Raw genomic sequence first — 20,160 nt, forward strand, 5'->3', positions numbered from 1 at the left:
AAGACTGTTGGCTATGAGTGTTACTGATACAAACATGAAGAAACATAAGTGAAGCTGGTTTGGTATTAGCAGTTTTTAGATATTGCCGTCTAGTTCGGACTACTCTGAGTCTGCGGTATATTTATCATGCACCGAAAGAACGTAACAGCGGACAAATGAAGTGCTATCTGTCCAGATGATTTTAGTCAAATGAAAAAAAAACACATAATACATGTCACATAATAAGGAAGAACGTGGAAGATTACAGTTAAGTTTCCCTGAAAAAGTCACACCTGAATTCCTGGAGCTGTCTCTCCCTGAGTTTCCCAGCGTTCAGAGCTATCGTTTCTTGTTTCACCAGCGTCCCTTTTGTCATGTCTCGGAGATCCATTGCCTCTTTGTTTATCTCCTGCAAAAATATTAACAGAAAATTTTTATCATATCTCTTTTTAAAACTTGACAATAAACATTTCATGAATTCAATGGTAATAGTAAATGACTTTCTGAAATAGTAGAAACCATTGACAACTTGGTGATTACCACGAACAAAGTAAAAAGTCAGCAATATTAATGAGTAGTTGATTTATCTTATGTATTATGAAGAAGAGAAACAGGAGCGGGACAATATGAAATAAGTTTAAATGCCGAAAGGGAAATATTTGCTGCCATATGACAAAAATTGTGGACGAAAAAATAACAGGATTTCAGAAACATTCTGGTACAAAAACACTTAAGTCAAACAGACAATGAAAGGTTACTAAGAACAACAGAAAAAACTGAGCTTTCTACTTCAGAGTCAGTTCTTCATGCTCTAAACGAAAAATTAAGATTCCCTTGAAAAACAGGATCACAAAAATTAAGAATAATTTTGTGACTGACTGAATGGCTATCACTGTTTGTGGAGAAACAGAATTTCAAGCTCCGTCTACACAACAGCCGTCACTGCCGCCTACGCAAGAGTCTGCGAAAATTTGATGACTAAAATGGGTTTCAAAGTGTGGTAACATATGTTCCAAAGCAGCTTCTTTGTGACGTGAGAACTACGAACTTTTGTGTGCTGTGAATGGTATTGGTCATAGCAGTTACAGAATTAGTGTGCAGTGCATTAGGTTGTCTACCGGATACTCCTCCGTCAGAGATAGATGAAGATGGAGAACCCTACAGTTTTCCACAAGTCACCAAGTACAACAACGTTCAGGATGAAGATGGTATATGTTACTGGTATCAAGGAAAGTCACCAGCGAACGTTAACAGAGCAGAATAAACCCTCAGTGATCGGTAGCCTCCAAAATCGAAGGAGATAGGCACAAACAAGAACGGATCAACTCTGGCGCATATGTCGTCAAAACTCAGCCACATATCGTAAAACCTGTTTCTGAAACCATATTCTAACGCAAGCTGAAGATATGTCATTGAGTGTCAGTTACCAAATGTACTCACAACTTACCACAAAGCAAGTGATGCAAGTCCATAGAACATAGCCTAACAATGACGTCACCCTATTTCAGGTCAGATGTATGTACTGCGTGACCCTAAAACGCTTATGCATTAGTCTGTCTACTTTCCACCATCAAATATGCGTATATCTATGTAATGGAACGAGCCACAGTGTCATAATTCCGTTATTACTATATAAGAACGAATTACGGTCTCATGTAATGTAGATATTGCAGGGGACCAAGCATATTCCATGGATCTGATGTTAGTCGGTACCACGGATGACGTTTCCCAAGATGAAACTGCCCCAGACCTCACTGCAGTCTACTCAAACGTGCTTTAATTAACATAAACTACAACACTTCCCTATGAGGAATTACGTGAAAGTTCCCAAATATGTTTATTATTTGTATTTACGTTTTAGATGTTAATATATAGCTCCAAACGTGCTGATGACGTTACTTGCACTGAGAACTTGTTAATAATAATTTCAATATCATTCTATTCATCAAGAAATTCTAATTACACATTTTACTTACTGTTAGTACTTATTGGTAAAAAGGATGAGCCAGTCAAAAGTACACCGTGAGAGGGCAGGCGTCAGAGAGCTAAGATAGCTCATTACTAGTCGACGATCGGTTTCCGATGAGGTAATACATGAATCCATACACCACATCTGATCACATGTAAAGGCGAACCAGTCTGTTGAAAAATTGCCTCGGATGACGTACTTGTGCGATGGTGTGTTAATCCAACGCAGTCTACGGTCGCCGGCCGCGGTGGCCGAGCGGTTCTAGGCGCTTCAGTCCGGAACCGCGCGACTGCTACGGTTGCAGGTTCGAATCCTGCCTCGGGCATGGATGTGTGTGATATCCTTAGGTTAGTTAGGTTTAAGTAGTTCTAAGTTCGAGGGGACTGATGATCTCAGATGTTAAGTCCCATAGTGCTCAGAGCCATTTGAACCAGTCTACGGTCGGTTTTCAGGGTAGCAACACGCTTACTAGTGTGTGAAGTGCATCTTCGCTTAAAGAGAGAACTAACTGTTAAATCTGCTGCGGAAAAGATACTTGTGCGATCTCACGCGAATTCTAAGATCGTGCGAAGCATTTTCTGACTTTTGCGGTGGTCGAGAACTAATGATTAATGACCGGAAATCTTGTATGAACGACACACTGGCTCTAGAAACTGTTTTAATAACTTTGTTTGGCAATTAAACCTACCCACGTGCCACAGTATTATGCATTGTTTATCGCACAAGCGTTAGAGTTCGCGACCAACGAAGAAGAAACCAATTGGGGCAACGTCTATGAGACGCTAGGTAAGCAAGTTGACTGCAGTTCAGTTGCGAGAAGTGGGAGGCGCACACAATGGACTTTCATCTGCAAACCACACGTAGCATCGCTGTGCGTCCCCGTGTACATATTGTAGCAGACGATATTTCCAACATTCATTCCTTTGTTAGCTGTCATAGTGCTACAAAAGCTGGTCAGATTATCTCCGAAGTCGTTTATATAAATCAGGAGGCAACAGAGGAACTATAACATTTTCTAGGCGAATGCAAGCTATTACTTCTGATTTACTTGATCACTTTCCGTCAATCAATATGACCTGTGGCCTTTCTGGCAGGAAATCATGAGTACCATCGGACGACTGAGACGATACGAAGTAGGCATTCAGTTTGATTAGAGGTGTTTTGTGAGGAACGGTGTCAAAAGGCTTAGGTAAATTCGAAAATATGGAATAAATTTGACATCCCCCTGTCGATAGCACTCCTTATTTCATAAGAGTAAAGAGCTAGTTGTGTTTCACAGGACTGTATTTTCTGAATCCCTATTGGCTATTTGTCGATAAATCGTTTACTTTGAGGTAATTCATAGTGTTCGAAGACAGTATATGTTGCAAAATCCTATTGCAAATCGACGTTACTGATATGGGTCTGAAATTTACCTTCCTTTTTTAAGCAATGAGCGCATTTCGTTTCTTGAGCACTGGTGTGATCTGTGCAATTGTGCAATCTTTAGATGCGGATCTGGAACAGTGGCTTTGCCTTTATTAAGTGATTTAAGCTGTTTCGTTACACCCAGCATATCTACGTCTAAGTTACCCATGTTGGAAGTTGTTCTCGATTCGAATTCTGGAACATTTACTTCATCTTCTTTGGTGAAGGAATTTCAGAAAACCGTGTTTAGTAACTCTGCTTTAGTGGCAGTATCATCAATAACGTTACCGTTGCTATCGCGTATTGAAGGTATTGATTGCATCTTGCCGCTGTTATACATTACATACAACCAGAATCTCTTTTGATTTTATGCCAGATACGAGGATAGTGTTTCGTTGTGGAAACTATTAAAATTCGCACTGAATTTCAAGTTTCTGTAAAACATTGCCAGTTTGGGCATTTTGAGTTCTTTTAAATTTGGTATGCGTTCTTGTTGCTTCTGCAACTGTGTTCTGACCTGTTTTGTGTACCATGGTGGATCAGTACCATCTCTTATTAATTATTTGGTATATATCTCTCAACTGCCGTCGATAATATTTCTTTGAATTTAATCCACATGTGGTCTATGCTTACATAGTCGGACTGGAAGGAGTGGAGACTGTCTCTTAGGAAGGCGTAAAGCGAATTTTTATCTGCCTCTTTAATTAGATACATTTTGCGTTTATTTTTGGTGGATTTAGATGTTACGGTTTTTAGTCGACCTACAACGACTTTGTGGCAACTAATCCCTGTATCTTTCATGCTGCTCCCTATTTAGTCGGGATTATTTGTTGCTAAGAAGTCAAGTATGTTTTCGCAATCATTTACACTTCGAAAGGGCTCCTGAACTAACTGGTGAAAATAATTTGCGGAGAAAGCATGCAGGATGATTTCTGATGATGTTTTACAGCTTTGAAATGTATTTACGCCAAAATATTGAGGATAGATTGAAATGACCACCAGCTATTAGTGTATGAGTCGGACACGTATCCTCCCTTATGGTGGACAGATATGGTAGGCCAGAACTTTGACGACGAGTATGCCTGCCTTCACGTTTCCATGTTGGGACACTGTCACATACAAATGCCCATAATTCTAGATATTGCCAGATTCGACCGGTTGGTCAAATGAAGGCCTGCTGATAACGCTGTCTCATACAAGTACGCGGAATGTCAGTGTTCTTCATAATTATCACGCAATATCTGACACTATGCAAGCCCTTTGTATACTCTACTATGCCTGGTAACAACATCAAACAGGAACAACACTATTGCACTCTGGTAGACGTTATTTCACCCACAAATAATTGCTACTCAACTCATTTACATACCCGCGGATGGGGAGTACATATACGAAGCTACACTGCATCTGACCATGTCTTTTAGTAGCTTTATTTTTTGGCAAACATTGTACATATACTGGTTTGCATAAATTACAGAAAAATCACAAAATCAGCAATATCTGGATAAAACACAAAGCATTTAATTCTAATGCTGAGTGAGTTGTGGTCACAGTGGTGTTGCACGAAACAGCTGCACGCAAACTAGCGCTGCTGCAGTTTGGGATTTACGTAAATTAGGTTCAGAAGAAGTTAACAAGTGGTTAAATATTCGTCCCTCTGTTTTATTTAGACAGTAGTAACAAACAATCAAGGACATGGTCAGATGTCAATGTAACTTCGTACACATACAGATAGGCTTGGGGTGGATTGGGCCTGGGAGTCGAGACCTCGTGTTAAATAAAGTCTATTCCGCTAACTGTCTCCCTGCTTTTACATCAGAGTGTTCTTTAAGTATTTTTACTAACGCCACATTCCATGCGGAGCTCAGCAGGAAACCGTTGTCCCAACTGACAAGCTCGTCGCGTACCTTTATTTTCAGTGCCTCGGTGATGACAGACTCTGAGAACCGTTGGCGGGGTATTCCTTGGTGGGAACCCCACAGTCGGCCGCAACATCCATTCCGTAGGCACGCGACTGGCCCATACATTGAGCCCTTGGCAGAGGAGTCTATAGTCCAGCGGCTATAAAGAAACCAACTGGAAATGAACCTGACACTTTGCCTGAAGATGTTGGATAGGAAATTCGTCGAAACGTTGCCAAAATATGACGCCATGACTCGACCAATGAATAGATACGAGTTCACCAATAAAATTCGCTGAGAAGGGCTGCATTCCTGTATACGGACTGTATGAAAAAGAATCATCCGATTTTAAAAAATCATAACACTTATATTAATTGAGATATGTGCGTGAACAACGTACTGTTCGAAAGAGCAAACTCTCGAGTTTTACGTGGTTCCCACTAGGTAGCAACAGTGTGCGACCATTTCAGTTCTAGTAAAAATCGTGTCGGGACAACAGAAAGCATTTTGTGTTCTACGTTTTGTGCAGTATGGGCCAATAATAACTGTTCAGCGTAACTTTCGTACTAGACATGGTGTGGATCCTCCTGCAGCACAGAGCATTAGACGACGGCATTAACAATTCCGAGAAACAGGTCGTTTGTGTAAAGGCAAATCGCCGGACCGTCCACAAGTGTCTGACACAGACGTCGAACGCATCCGCCATAGTTTCACAAGGAGTCCGCAGAAATCCGTTCGCCGTGCAGCTCGACAGCTGAAAATGCCTCCGATCCGTCTGGCGTGTGTTGCGTCGACTTTTACACATGAAACAATACAAAATTCAGCTACCGCAAGCTCTTCATAAAGGTGACAAGCAACAACGTGTCGAGTTCTGTAATTTCGTTCTTGGCAAAAAAGAGCATGACAGTTTTCTTCCATGCATAGTGTTTAGTGACGAGGCAACATTCCATTCAAATGGAAAGGTGAACCGTCATAATGTGAGAATATGGGATACGGAACAACCACATGAAGTTGTACAAAACGACAGGGTCTCTCCAAAATTTAATGTGTTTTGTGCACTTTCACGGGAAAATGTGTATGGTCCATTTTTATTGGTCTAGAACACCGTTACAGGAAGCACATATCTCGATATGCTTGAGAACTTCTCCCCCACAGTTGGAGACTGATTCGGACGACTTCATTTACCAAATGGATGGGAAACTGTCACTCTGGCATGTGGAAGTGCGGGAATTTTTAAATCAAAGGATTGCTGAATGGTGGATCGGTCACAGTGAATCAATTGATTAAACCTTACATTACTGGCCTCCGAGGTCACCGGACCTGACTGTATGTGATTATTTCTTGTGGGGGTTTATAAAAGACTCTGCTTATGTGCCCCTATTACAAGCAACAATGAATTAGCTGAGATATTGCATAACAGCGGCTGTGGAAGCTGTAACTTAAGACATGCTCGCTGCAGTGTGGGAACAATTTGAATACTTCAGTGACGTATGCTGTACATCTCAAGGGGGACACATTGAACACCTTGAAAAGGTACGAAAAAAACTTTGAGTTCCCTGTTCATCAAAACACAAAATTCATTGTATAAGTTTATTACACTACTGGCCATTAAAATTGCTACACCACGAAGATGACGAGCTACAGACGCGAAATTTAACCGACAGGAAGAAGATGCTGTGATATGCAAATGATTAGCTTTTCAGAGCATTCACACAAGGTTGGCGCCGGTGGCGACACCTACAACGTGCTGACATAAGGAAAGTTTCCAACCGATTTCTCATACACAAACAGCAGTTGACTGGCGTTGCCTGGTGAAACGTTGTTGTGATGCCTCGTGTAAGGAGGAGAAATGCGTACCATCACGTTTCCGACTTTGATAAAGGTCGGATTGTAGCCTATCGCGATTGCGGTTTATCGTATCGCGACATTGCTTCTCGCGTTGGTCGAGATACAATGACTGTTAGCATAATATGGAATCGGTGGGTTCACGAGGGTAATACGGAACGCCGTGCTGGATCCCAACGGCCTCGTATAACTAGCAGTCGAAATGACAGGCATCTTATCCGCATGGCTGTAACGGATCGTGCAGCCACGTCTCGATCCCTGAGCCAACAGATGGGGACGTTTGCAAGACAACAACCATTTGCACGAACAGTTCGACGACGTTTGCAGCAGCATGGACTATCAGCTCGGAGACCATGGCTGCGGTTACCCTTGGCGCTGCATCACAGACAGGAGCGCCTGCGATGGTATATCACGACGAACCTGGGTGCACGAATGGGAAAACGCCATTTTTTCGGATGTACCCAGGTTCTGTTTACAGCATCATGATGGTCGCATCCGTGTTTGGCGACATCGCGGTGAACGCACATTGGAAGCGTGTATTCGTCGCCGCCATACTGGCGTATCACCTGGCGTGATGGTATGGGGTGCCACTGGTTACACGTGTCGGTCACCTCTTGTTCGCATTGACGGCACTTTGAACAGTGGGCGTTACATTTCTGATGTTTCACGACCCGTGGCTCTACCCTTCATTCGATCCCTGCGAAACCCTACATTTCGGCAGGATAATGCACGACCGCATGTTGCAGGGCCTTTCTGGATACAGAAAATGTTCGACTGCTGCCCTGGCCAGCACATTCTCCAGATCTCTCACCAATTTAAAACGCCTGGTCAATGGTGGCCGAGCAACTGGCTCGTCATAATACACCAGTCATTACTCTTGATGATCTGTGGTATCGTGTTGAAGCTGCATGGGCAGCTGTACCTGTACACCCCATCCAAGCTCTGTTTGATTCAATGCCCAGGCGTATCAAGGCCGTTATTACGGTCAGAGGTGGTTGTTCTGGGTACTGATTTCTCAGGATCTATGCACTCAAACTGCGTGAAAATGTAATCACATGTCAGTTCTAGTATAATATATTTGTCCAGTGAATACCCGTTTATCATCTGCATTTCTTCTTAGTGTAGCAATTTTAATGGCCAGTAGTGTAGTTTCAGAAATGTAGACGTTCCAAATCGGATGATTCTTTTTGATACACCCTGTACAATGAGGTGGAAAAAGTCATGAGATGCCTCCTAATATCGTGTCGGACCTCCATTTGCGCGGTATAGTGCAACAACTCTACGTGGCATGGGCTCAACAACTCGCTGGAAGTACCCTGAAGAATTACTGAACCATGCTGCATCTATAGTCGTCCATAACTGCTAAAGTGTTCTCAGTGCAGGAGTTTCTGCAGGAACTGACCTCTTGACTACGTATATAAATGTTCGATGGGATTAATGTTGGGCGATCTGGATGGTAAATCATTCGCTCGAATTTTCCAGAACATTCTTCAAACCAATCATGAACAATTGTGGCCCAGTGACATGATATCGTTGTTTGGAAAAATGAAGTCCACGAATGACTGCAAATTGCGTTCAAATAGTCGTACATAACAATTTCCAGTCAATGATCAGCACCCAGTCCATTCCATGTAGACACAGCCCACACCATTATGGAGCCACCACCTGCTGTACGGTGCCTTGTTGACAACTTGAGTCCATGGTTTCGTCGGATCTGCCACACTTGAACAGTGTCAGCAGCTCTTACGAACTGAAATCGGCACTCATCTGACCAGGCCACGGTTTTCCAATCGTCTAGGGTCCAACCGATATGGTCACAGGGCCAGAAGAGGCGCTGCAGGCAATGTCATGATGTTAGCAAAGGCACTCCCCTCAGTCATGTGCTGCTATAGCCCATTCACGCCAAATTTCGCCGCAGTGTCCTAACAGATACGTTCGTCGTACGTTCCACATTGATTTCTGCGGTTATTTCACACAGTGTTGCTTGTATGCTAGCACTGACACCTCTACACAAAAGCTGCTGCTCTCGGTTGTTAAGTGAAGGCCATCGACAACTGCGTTGTCCGTCATGAAAGGTAATGGCAGAAATTTGGTATTCTTGGCACAGTCATGACACTGTGGATTTCGTAATTTTGAATTCCCAACCGATTTCCGAAATGGAATGTCCTATGCGTCTAGATCCAACTACCATCCCTCGTTCAGAGTATGTTTATTCCCGACCATAATCGCGTCGGAAACCTTTGCACTTGAGTTACCTGAGTACCAATAATTTTTTTCACGTCAGTGTATAAAATAACCATATAACTGGCTACATAGTTGCAGCTAGATGTCATAGATGCAGCTAGATGTCAAAAAAATACAAATAAAAAACTGGGAGCGCCAGAGTCAAAAGCCGCATCTGCCCAAATTCGGATGTAGGTCTTCTGAAGGAATGATGGACGACATGCTCACTGTAGACTGGAGACAAGCCTGAAACTGGTGAAGGATGAGGGGAGGGGGGGGGGGGGGATGGGTGATTAACCGTGCCCTGACAAATGAACTACCCGACTTTCGCTTTAAGACATTTAGGGAAATCACAGAAAAAATAAACCTGGATGGGCAACTGGAAATCTGAATTGCTGCCTTATGCCCTGCCGAATGCGAGCCGCCATTGGTTTGCCACTGCGCTACCTCGCTTAGGTTACGTCTTCTGAGGTTTCCCGATTTCGCTCACGACGAATGTCGAATAAGTTTCTTTGAACGCGATATGGCCGAATTGCTCCTTCATCCTTGCACATTCTGAGATTGTGCCTATTTCTAAACACCTCGTCGAAGGGACGTCAAACCATAATCTAAAGCTGGTGCTGTATGCTTAGCCACAACAACCAGGGGAGGAAATACGACAAATATGTTATTTGCCCTTCTTTTAATCTACTCGGTTCTTTCTTCCCTTCGACCATAAGAAATGTCGCAGCTCTGACGTGATATTTGTGCGAAGTGTAAGTAACGCAAGTAGCACGACGGTGTGGCGTGGGACGTAATGACAGAGAAAAGTTTCGTAAACATATGAGGTGAACGTGCAGCACAGTCTGTGTTTGCGAACTGTGGATCAGCCATGTGGTAATGTTAAGGAGGGCAGCGGTAGCCTCACTGCTTCCTGACATCCCTCCTGCAAGATAACGTAATACCTCTTACTGTCATTTAAAATATTTAGCAATGAGCAAAAATTTTACTACCATTCAGATTTTCTAGTGATTGACGTCTAGTCCTAGAATTTACACTAATTTTTTATTTCACAAAGGAACCTCAGCAATCGAAGAGCAGTATTATTCCCAATGGAGCCGTTCGAGGATTTGGCCACTAGACCAGTGACTCCCAAAGTGGTCTTCATCGACCCCCTGGGGACGACTCAACCTGAAAGGGGTTCACATCAGCGGAAAAACGAATTTGGGGGGGGGGGGGGGGTCTACGAGAGTGAGTCCCATTTGGGCAGGTCGCAAACAAAATTCCGAATTCTTCTCACAGAGCTGAAGCTTGTTATTGTTTTCATCGGCTAAAAGACAGGGTGGAGTAACCCTTTTTTTCGCTGTCCTGCCCTCAACATTCAGCGACATTATTAATTACTTTTAGTTCCACTCTGTAAAGTACCGCCCCTTACCCTTCTCCGAGGTATGGGAAGACTATCTGGCGCTGCCTGAGACGGGCCAGGAACCGCTTCGTCACTCATCTAGAGGTATTTAATTTGCGACACAACACAGGACGTCACTTAAGCAAGGTTCTGTGTTACATCCCTGATGTTGGCAGCGGCCGGACACGAAACTTGAGCAGGCCGAAGTCAATCGACTTCTGCCGATCCAGAATTAGGGATCCCTCGTTCGTTACTTTCTGAACAGACTACAGTCACGTGCTATACAAATTTAGGTGAATCTATGTCATGTTGTTTGGGAGTGCCAATGTTGAAACCATATGGTGTAGTTATCTGCAAACGACCCATGTCTCCATACAGCTGGACAAGTCGACTTCACCTGGTAATGAATAGCTATTATTGGAATACATTCGTTTTGTTATGGATCAAGAAATCCATGAATAATTGTTTTCTCGAGAAATATGACAACAAACACTAAAGGTGAATCAATATTTAATGTTTTGAAAGATTATTTCATATAAAAGCGATTCCTTTATCAAATTTAATAACAGCGGCAGCAAATGAAGAACCTGCCATGTTTCTGCGCTTTAAAACAGAATGTAACTGAGGTGTTTGCACTACACTGAGTAATCCATCATCAACACTTAGTTGCTAAAAATCTGAGTGGTGGATTACATCAATCTCTTCAGTTTGATATTAACACAGTAAATAAAATTCGAAGCCACGTCTTCAGTTCTTTTGCGCAGTTATGTGAAGAAAATTACGAGAAACTGGCCTGATTATTCCTTCATACTAGAGCATGCAGGTTGTCGAAAGCTTAGTTCGGCAAGCTTTTTGTCATTTGTTGAGATAGTTTTAGAGATTTGGGATGATAAAGATCCAATTTTAAAAGAAAATTTAATCAAATGGAAACTAGATTGTTCACTTAAGGGATTTTTTACTAAGTTTAACGACGTTAGCTTGTAGCTACAAGATGACAGACAAAATTTGATAAAAGCAAAGTCCATCATTTCAGCTTTTCTTGTCAAAATAAACTAATGAAGCAAAACATTGGTGCGAATTTTCTCAGTTTCACAATTTGTCACAGATAAACTGCCAGAATGATGTTTCAACCTACGTTCAAAATTTAAATGTCCTTCACACAGACTTTGAAACTATGTTTGAGGATGTTTTGACTATGGAAATATCACAGTGAATTATCAATCCATACAGTGATATTGAAGACACGCCTGTCATATTACAAGAAGAACTGCCTGTTACATATCGTGTGTTATGGACTATCTTGAGAAAGTTTTTCATAGTTTTTCCATCTCCATACTTCGTGGAAGGTGTTTAAGAACAGTTGCCAATCCTCTTAGAAAAAATAAGAAACATTGATAACCACTGACCGAGAAGATTTAAGGTCAAACGTAACTTAAAGTAAATACTGAGAATTTGCTAATAAAGTGTCAGGTTCATCCGTCCTCTTAAAAGTATGTATTAATTTTTGTATATTTGCATTTTGTGTCGTTCAAATTAATAAATATGTAAAACTTAGCATTTTTTACAGATTTTTACTCTAAACTTATCCAGTTAAACGTATCAAAGTGGGTGGCACTATATCAACTGTCAAAAACACATTTGAAGTTGATGCTTAGATATATGAAAGACAGGGTGTCTACCTAAAACAGAAAAAATTGACATGTGGTCCACGAGACAAAAGAGCTTAGGGACCTCTGTGCTAAACGAATATATGCACACAAACAAAAACTTACCACCAACGATTGCTCCAGCCGACCTCCAACACAACAAGTCGACAGAAGCAGGACACTCCATCGCCGACCTTCATCCGTTTGGCAACAGCTGGGCCTAGGAAATCGGACCCTGTTCAGGAAACTTACACGTGATATAGGAATGCGGACGCGCGATTTCCTCTGCATAGTCAGGTCCAGACAGCCATATTTAAACTCCCAGAGTCAGTTTGTCATCATTGGGACATCTGGGTTATCCTATAATGCTCAACCTGGGTCTTTCGTCACCATACTTATGACACACCCTGGATCTGAAAAAACCAGGCCACTGGCAGCCTCCATTCTGCCTGCTGTCTCATGGTCTGAGGCACAAACTGAGAGGCAGCCAGCTCTGCACCAGCCCAGCTCCGTGTTCATCAGCCTGGCCAGTTCCACACAACAGGTCTGCCTGGCTCTGTCTACCGTCCCACCACCCTAACCGAGTAGCAGTTGTCTGCTGCAATGAAGAGATAGCAAGGCTGTACACTACCATTTACTTCCTTGAGAAACAGTTGTGGTGACGCATCTTAGGCGCGCACCTCGCTCCAAGGTTCAACGACCACTGCTTGCCCCCTACCTGCCGCAGACAACAATCTACGTTTGTTTATGAATGGAAATAAAGAGCTTTGGCAACAAAGTGGCTGCCTACATTGTTTTCGCCACCACCCATCCACCTCCACTTGCCCACACGTTCCTGTCGACACCGCTTACAATAAAATAGTGCTCTCACATCTGATCTGCTACCCGATCTGTTATAGTCAAAGTGTTAGACACGGGAACACCACCAGCTATTCATCAGAGTGCAACCCATAAAACTGAAAATAGGCTGAAGCACAAAAACGGGGTGACCATATATAAAAGCAGTTAAAACACGATAAAAGAAGAATGATAAAGGTATGTGGCAAAGAAGTTAGAGTTAATGATCCCCCAGACCAAGCACGCAGCGGGAGACACCCCACCCCTGAAAGTTGTTTAAAGCTTTATATCTGAAAATAAAATCCACTTTATCCGAGAAGACGAAGAACCAGTTCAAACGTCGTCTGCCAGTATGAGCAGCATAGAATCCAGAAGATCACACTTAGCATAGAGAATCGGAAAGAGGGGGCATTCCACCAGGCTATGAGCTACTGTCTGTAAAGCTAAGCAACCACGGCATGGGGATGGCTCGACACAGAAGATAAAACCGTGGGTTAATGTAGTATGATCGATGTGGAGGTGATATAGGACGGTGGATTACTTCTAGGGGCAATGGACGGAGGACAACCATGAAACAGTAGTTTCCTTTATAGTGCAGAGTTTATTACAAGAAGCAGTAGCACACCAGATGTTGTTCTATCTCTGAGTGAGAAGGAGTCTTATTTGCACCCTTAAATCCGCACCTCGGATCGTCAGTGCGAATGTTGGGCGAGAAATCGATTCCCTGGAGAAACTGTTGGCCAGTTCGTTCCCCGGGTGACTCATAATACTTGGGACCCAGAAAAATACAAATGAGCTGGCAGTACGATTAGGACCAAAGAGAAGATGACGAATAGAAAATACCATAGGTTGAGAAGAATAACATCGATCGATAACTTGGAAACAGCTCATTTTAGCCACTGTTAATAAAAACGTGGTCGAGGGAGATCTGCTTAATAAAATGTAGAGATCCGTTAATGTCCGTCAGCTCGACCACAAAAACGATATACGTACCCAGAAAAAACTCTTATTCCTGACTAGTGGGAAATGCAAAATGACATCCCGTCCTAGCCACGGTTTTAGAGCCATCAGTGTAAATGACAGTAGCACATTGATACTCATGAAGAAATGAGAGGAACAGACGTCGAAACGTCATGGGGACGATTAAAACTTTAGAGCTTTAAAACAGATTGGTACCCGTTCATGCTCTGAGTATTAATCAAGGGACAGAGGATGTGGGAAAACACGAGTAGCACATTCTAATATGGTTAGGCAGACGTTCCAGTAGAGAGCTGGTAATCCCATCCGAGGGCAGGTATCAGGGGATGGACGCTCCTTGTATGGAAAAAGAGTTTGATAACTTGGATGTATAGCAAATTGCCGGGTGGTGACTGCGTAAGTGACCAAGAATTGGTACCGCCAGAGGTGAACTGAGGAGGTTGCTTCAGCAAGGAGACGGTTTATGGAACTAGTCTGGAAGGCGTCAGTGGCGCGTCTTCCTCAATGATTATGGACTGGGTCCAGCGATTTCAAAGCTGAAGGTGTCCCTGAGAAATGATACAATAATAATAATAATAATAATAATAATAATAATAGTAATAATAATTCCCGTTGAGGCCCGGGAAAAGAATAGGTCTCCGGTATGTTCTGCTAGTCGTAAAAGGCAACGAAAAGAACAAACCACTAATAGGGCTAACCGCCCTTTTAGTGTGATTAGTTGGTTCAGGACAGAACTAAAGAAGCCTCGGACAAGCGCCGTCATGGTCGGGGACGACGCTTGAACACTATGCCCGCCCACAATGGTAACGACAGTGTTAGCCAACTCGAAAATGATTTAAATCCAAAGAGAGGTGTTTTGCAGGATATGCTTCCTGCAACCACCCTAGAAGAAAACAATGACAGAGGATGAGATGGTCAGATGAAGTTAATCGACACCTCATGTTCTGTTATTACCAAGCAACAAACCTAGGAACCAACGCAACTGGATACAGATCACAAGTATACACAACATTTATTATCAGATACCCATAATTAAAATTTTTAACAGAACAACGACTAGCTGATCAGATCCGTGTAATAATCAAAAATAACAGGATACCCAGTCAGAATTAGAAAACATCAAACAACAAGTACAACAAATACTGGAAGAAAATAATGTGCAATCAGAAGAAGAAGAAAATACAGTAATTGACTCAAACATCCCAGAGCAAACAAACAAAGAACAACACGCATCAATTAAACAATCAGAGGAAAACGAAATCTTAAGACAGTCAGCAGAACAAGCACAAATAGAACTCGAAGAAACACACATGTTAGACGTTGTTGTTGTTGTGGTCTTCAGTCCTGAGACTGGTTTGATGCAGCTCTCCATGCTACTCTATCCTGTGCAAGCTTTTCCATCTCCCAGTACCTACTGCAACCTACATCCTCCTACATGTTAGATATAGAAGAAAAATTTCAGCTGACATATATAGAATACAAAGACACAAATACAGACATTAGGCCATTCTTGCATAGACCGCCAAATAACCCACAAATCGAAACAACAAAAACTATCAACACAATCATACACAACAAAATAAATGAAAACAAAACTATGGAAGAGTTACAACTACTCTTTTATATAGGAGCACTCACTACACTAAATATACACACTAGGCAGAGATCAGAACCAACCAACACACAGAAGAAACCCACAAAACCAGCACGGCAACACAGGCTACAGATCAGAATAGAAAAACTGAGGAAAGACATCGGACAGCTAACACAATTTATAAGAAATGAAATGTCAGAAAAAAACGAAAAAGGTTAGTTAAAATGTCACAACAAGAAGCGATAGAGCAATTAGATGAAAAGAAGCAGAAATTACAAGCATTGGCCAAACGACTTAGAAGATACAAAAAAAGTGAAAATAGAAGGAAACAAAACCAAACATTCAACACAAACCAAAAGAAATTTTACCAGACAATAGATAACACACACATTAAAATAGACAATCCATCAAACATAACAGACATGGAACACTTCTGGTACAACATATGGTCAAACCCGGTACAACATAACAGGCATGCACAGTGGATACAAGCAGAAACAGACACATACAAGATGATACCACAAATGCCTGAAGTGATAATTTTGCAACATGAAGTCACCCAAGCAATTAATTCTACTCACAATTGGAAAGCCCCTGGAAAAGATAAAATAGCAAATTTCTGGCTAAAGAAGTTCACCTCAACACATTCACATCTAACTAAATTATTTAACAGTTACATTGCAGACCCATACACATTCCCTGATACACTTACACATGGAATAACTTATCTGAAACCTAAAGATCAAGCAGACACAGCAAACCCAGCCAAATATCGCCCCATAACATGCCTACCAACAATATACAAAATATTAACTTCAGTCATTACACAGAAATTAATGACACATACAACACAGAACAAAATTATAAATGAAGAACAAAAAGCCTGTTGCAAAGGAGCACGAGGATGTAAAGAGCAACTGATAATAGATTCAGAGGTGATATATCAAGCTAAAACTAAACAAAGGTCGCTACACTACACATACATTGATTACCAAAAAGCCTTTGATAGTGTATCCCACTCATGGCTACTACAAATATTGGAAATATACAAAGTAGATCCTAAATTGATACAGTTCCTAAACATAGCAATGAAAAATTGGAAAACCACACTTAATATCCAAACAAATTCAAATAATATCACATCACAGCCAATACAGATTAAGTGTGGAATATACCAAGGAGACTCATTAAGTCCTTTCTGGTTCTGCCTTGCTCTGAACCCACAATCCAACATGCTAAATAATACAAATTATGGATACAATATTACTGGAACATACCCACACAAAATCACACATTTGCTATACATGGATGATCTAAAACTACTGGCAGCAACAAATCAACAACTCAACCAATTACTAAAGATAACAGAAGTATTCAGCAATGATATAAATATGGCTTTTGGAACAGACAAATGTAAGAAAAATAGCATAGTCAAGGGAAAACACACTAAACAGGAAGATTACATATTGGATAACCACAGCGACTGCATAGAAGCGATGGAAAAAAACAGATGCCTATAAATATCTAGGATACAGATAAAAAATAGGAATAGATAATACAAATATTAAAGAAGAACTAAAAGAAAAATATAGACAAAGACCAACAAATATACTGAAAACAGAATTGACATCAAGAAACAAGACAATAGCTATAAATACTTATGCTATACCAATATTGACCTACTCATTTGGAGTAGTGAGATGGAGTAACACAGACCTAGAAGCACTCAATACACTTACACGATCACAATGCCACAAATATAGAATACATCACATACATTCAGCAACTGAAAGATTCACATTAAGCAGAAAGGAAGGAGGAAGGGGATTTATCGACATAAAAAACCTACATTATGGACAGGTAGACAATTTAAGAAAATTCTTTCTAGGACGAGCAGAAACTAGCAAAATACACAAAGCAATCACTCTTATAAATACATCGGCTACACCACTGCAATTTAATAACCACTTCTACAACCCTTTAGATCACATAACATCAACAGATACGAAGAAAGTAAATTGGAAAAAGAAAACACTACATGGAAAGCACCCGTATCATCTATCACAGCCACACATCGCTCAAGACGCATCAACGCATGGCTAAGAAAAGGCAATATATACAGTGAGACGAAAGGATTCATGATTGCAATACAGGATCAAACAATAAACACCAGATATTACAGTAAGCATATTATTAAAGATCCCAATACTACAACAGATAAATGCAGACTTTGCAAACAAGAAATACAAACAGTAGATCACATCACATACAATACTAGCAAATACAAAATACTCCAGAAGACATGACAATGTAGCAAAAATAATACATCAACAGCTTGCCTTACAACATAAACTTATTAAACAACACGTTCCCACATACAAGTATGCACCACAAAAAGTACTGGAGAATGATGAATAGAAATTATACTGGAACAGAACCATTATAACAGATAAAAAAACACTACATAACAAACCTGACATCATACTCACCAATAAAAAGAAGAAATTAACAGAACTAATCGAAATATCCATACCCAATACAACAAATATACAAAAGAGAACAGGAGAAAAAATTGAAAACTACATCCAACTGGCTGAGGAAGTCAATGACATGTGGCATCAGGATAAAGTTGACATTATACCAATTATACTATCAACTACAGGAGTCATACCACACAATATCCACCAGTACATCAATGCAATACAGCTACATCCAAACTTATATATACAACTACAGAAATCCGTAACTATTGATACATGTTCAATTACCCGAAAGTTCCTAAATGCAAGAAACATATACTGTACAGTTAAAAGGAAGTCACGCTTGATCAAGGTCCGTGTCACTTTCCATTTTTGACCAGACATAACGTCTGAGAAAAGAAAGAAATAATAATAATAATGTATACATAGCCTGTAAACTGACTCATTCCATATCATTTCGATAAAAGAATCGTTCAAATGATCTATGGAGCATGTAAATAACTGAAACTGGTAGCCAGTAGTCCGATCTGGAAAAGGCCAGGGCCTGGTAAATATGGAGTAGATTGGTATGATATGTACCCTATGAGGTATGGGCATGGAAGCAGAGAGCATTAGACTTTATGCGGCTCTTCTTTGGTCGATGAATATAGGATCAGCCATGTCAGTTTTGTAAGGACTGAGCTGCAAAGTCCAAGCACTGGGAACCCAGTAGAATTTTGGATCAGTGTTAATCATGGTACGATGATAAATGTATGACTCCCATTTTTGCAGGAGAGAACTGGAATCCATGGACAAGAGCTTAGCAGAGGCCCTTCCTTAGGCGCATTGTAGTTGACATTCAGCCAAGGCTATAGACTGGGAACTATCCCAAATGTAAAGGTTGTCGACACATGATACAAGGACGCTCACTTGACCGGCAGATATCACTAGGCCATTGATGACGATGAATAAGAGTGTAATACTCAGCGTGGAGCCCTAGGGAATACATTTCTCTTGGACCTGTGGGTACCTAAGTGATATACCCTCTCTGCCCCGAAACAACCTGTGGGATGGAAACTGACGAATAAAAATCGATAGGGAGCATTGGAAGCCCCAGTCATGGAGGGTAAGTAAACTGTGATGGCGAACAGTGTCGTATCCCTTTTGTAGGTAAAAAAAACTGTAATGAGATGTTGGCGTTTAGGAAAAGCCTGTCGGTTGCTCTCTACAACCTAACCACTTGGTCGATTGCGGATCGTCCCTCGTGGAAACCACATTGATAGGGGGAAAAAAGGTCCTGCGATTCGAGAACCTGGCAAAATTGTCAAACTACAATCCTTTTATGCAGTTTGCCAGAGTACGTTGGTGAGGCTAATTGGTAGGAAGCTGTCAATGAATGTGGGGTTCTCGCCCAGTTTAAGGGTTGGAACGAAGATATTATGTTGCCACCGTGAAGGGAAAACAGCTTCTAGCCAACTGCAGTTGAAGACCCAGAGAAGATAGAGCCTTTCAGTAATATTCAGATGGTGGAACATCTGATTATGAATTAAATCAGGGTCTGGGGCTGAATTGTGTGATGCATTAAGAGCCTCAAGCAGTTCCCACATAGTAACAGGATCATTATATAATATGTCTTGCAGCTGGTAAAGGATAAGAGGATGTCTTCAACTTGTCTTTTATGTGTTCAAAAGGCAAGAAAAGGGTGCTGTGTTGTTGCAAAGTGGGTCGCAAGAACCGCTGCCTCGGTAGGAACAGCACCATGAATGAGGAAACCCAGAACAGTTGTTGACCTTTGCTGCCCTGCAGAGCTTGACGCACATCTGCGATGAGAGGCCGTATGTTCCAAAATGTGAAATGCAGTGTTCCCAGAATTTCTTCTCACTGCATTTAATTACATAGGAAGTATGTAGCTAGAGACACTGCAAGGCCCTTCGACGA

At 41.5% G+C, this 20,160-nt stretch overlaps 1 protein-coding gene across 1 annotated transcript in view; it reads right to left on the reverse strand.

Annotated features, from left to right (window-relative positions):
- Positions 1 to 20,160, reverse strand: part of LOC126471419 (outer dynein arm-docking complex subunit 3) — a 355,522-nt gene that overhangs the window by 177,644 nt on the left and 157,718 nt on the right. The window contains exon 6 of the mRNA XM_050099557.1: positions 273 to 388. Within this exon, the coding sequence (XP_049955514.1) occupies positions 273 to 388 (116 nt within the window). The remainder of the gene's footprint in view (positions 1 to 272; positions 389 to 20,160) is intronic.

This window comes from Schistocerca serialis, chromosome 3 (assembly GCF_023864345.2).
Source record: "Schistocerca serialis cubense isolate TAMUIC-IGC-003099 chromosome 3, iqSchSeri2.2, whole genome shotgun sequence".
In the NCBI taxonomy this organism is placed as follows: domain Eukaryota; kingdom Metazoa; phylum Arthropoda; class Insecta; order Orthoptera; family Acrididae; genus Schistocerca; species Schistocerca serialis.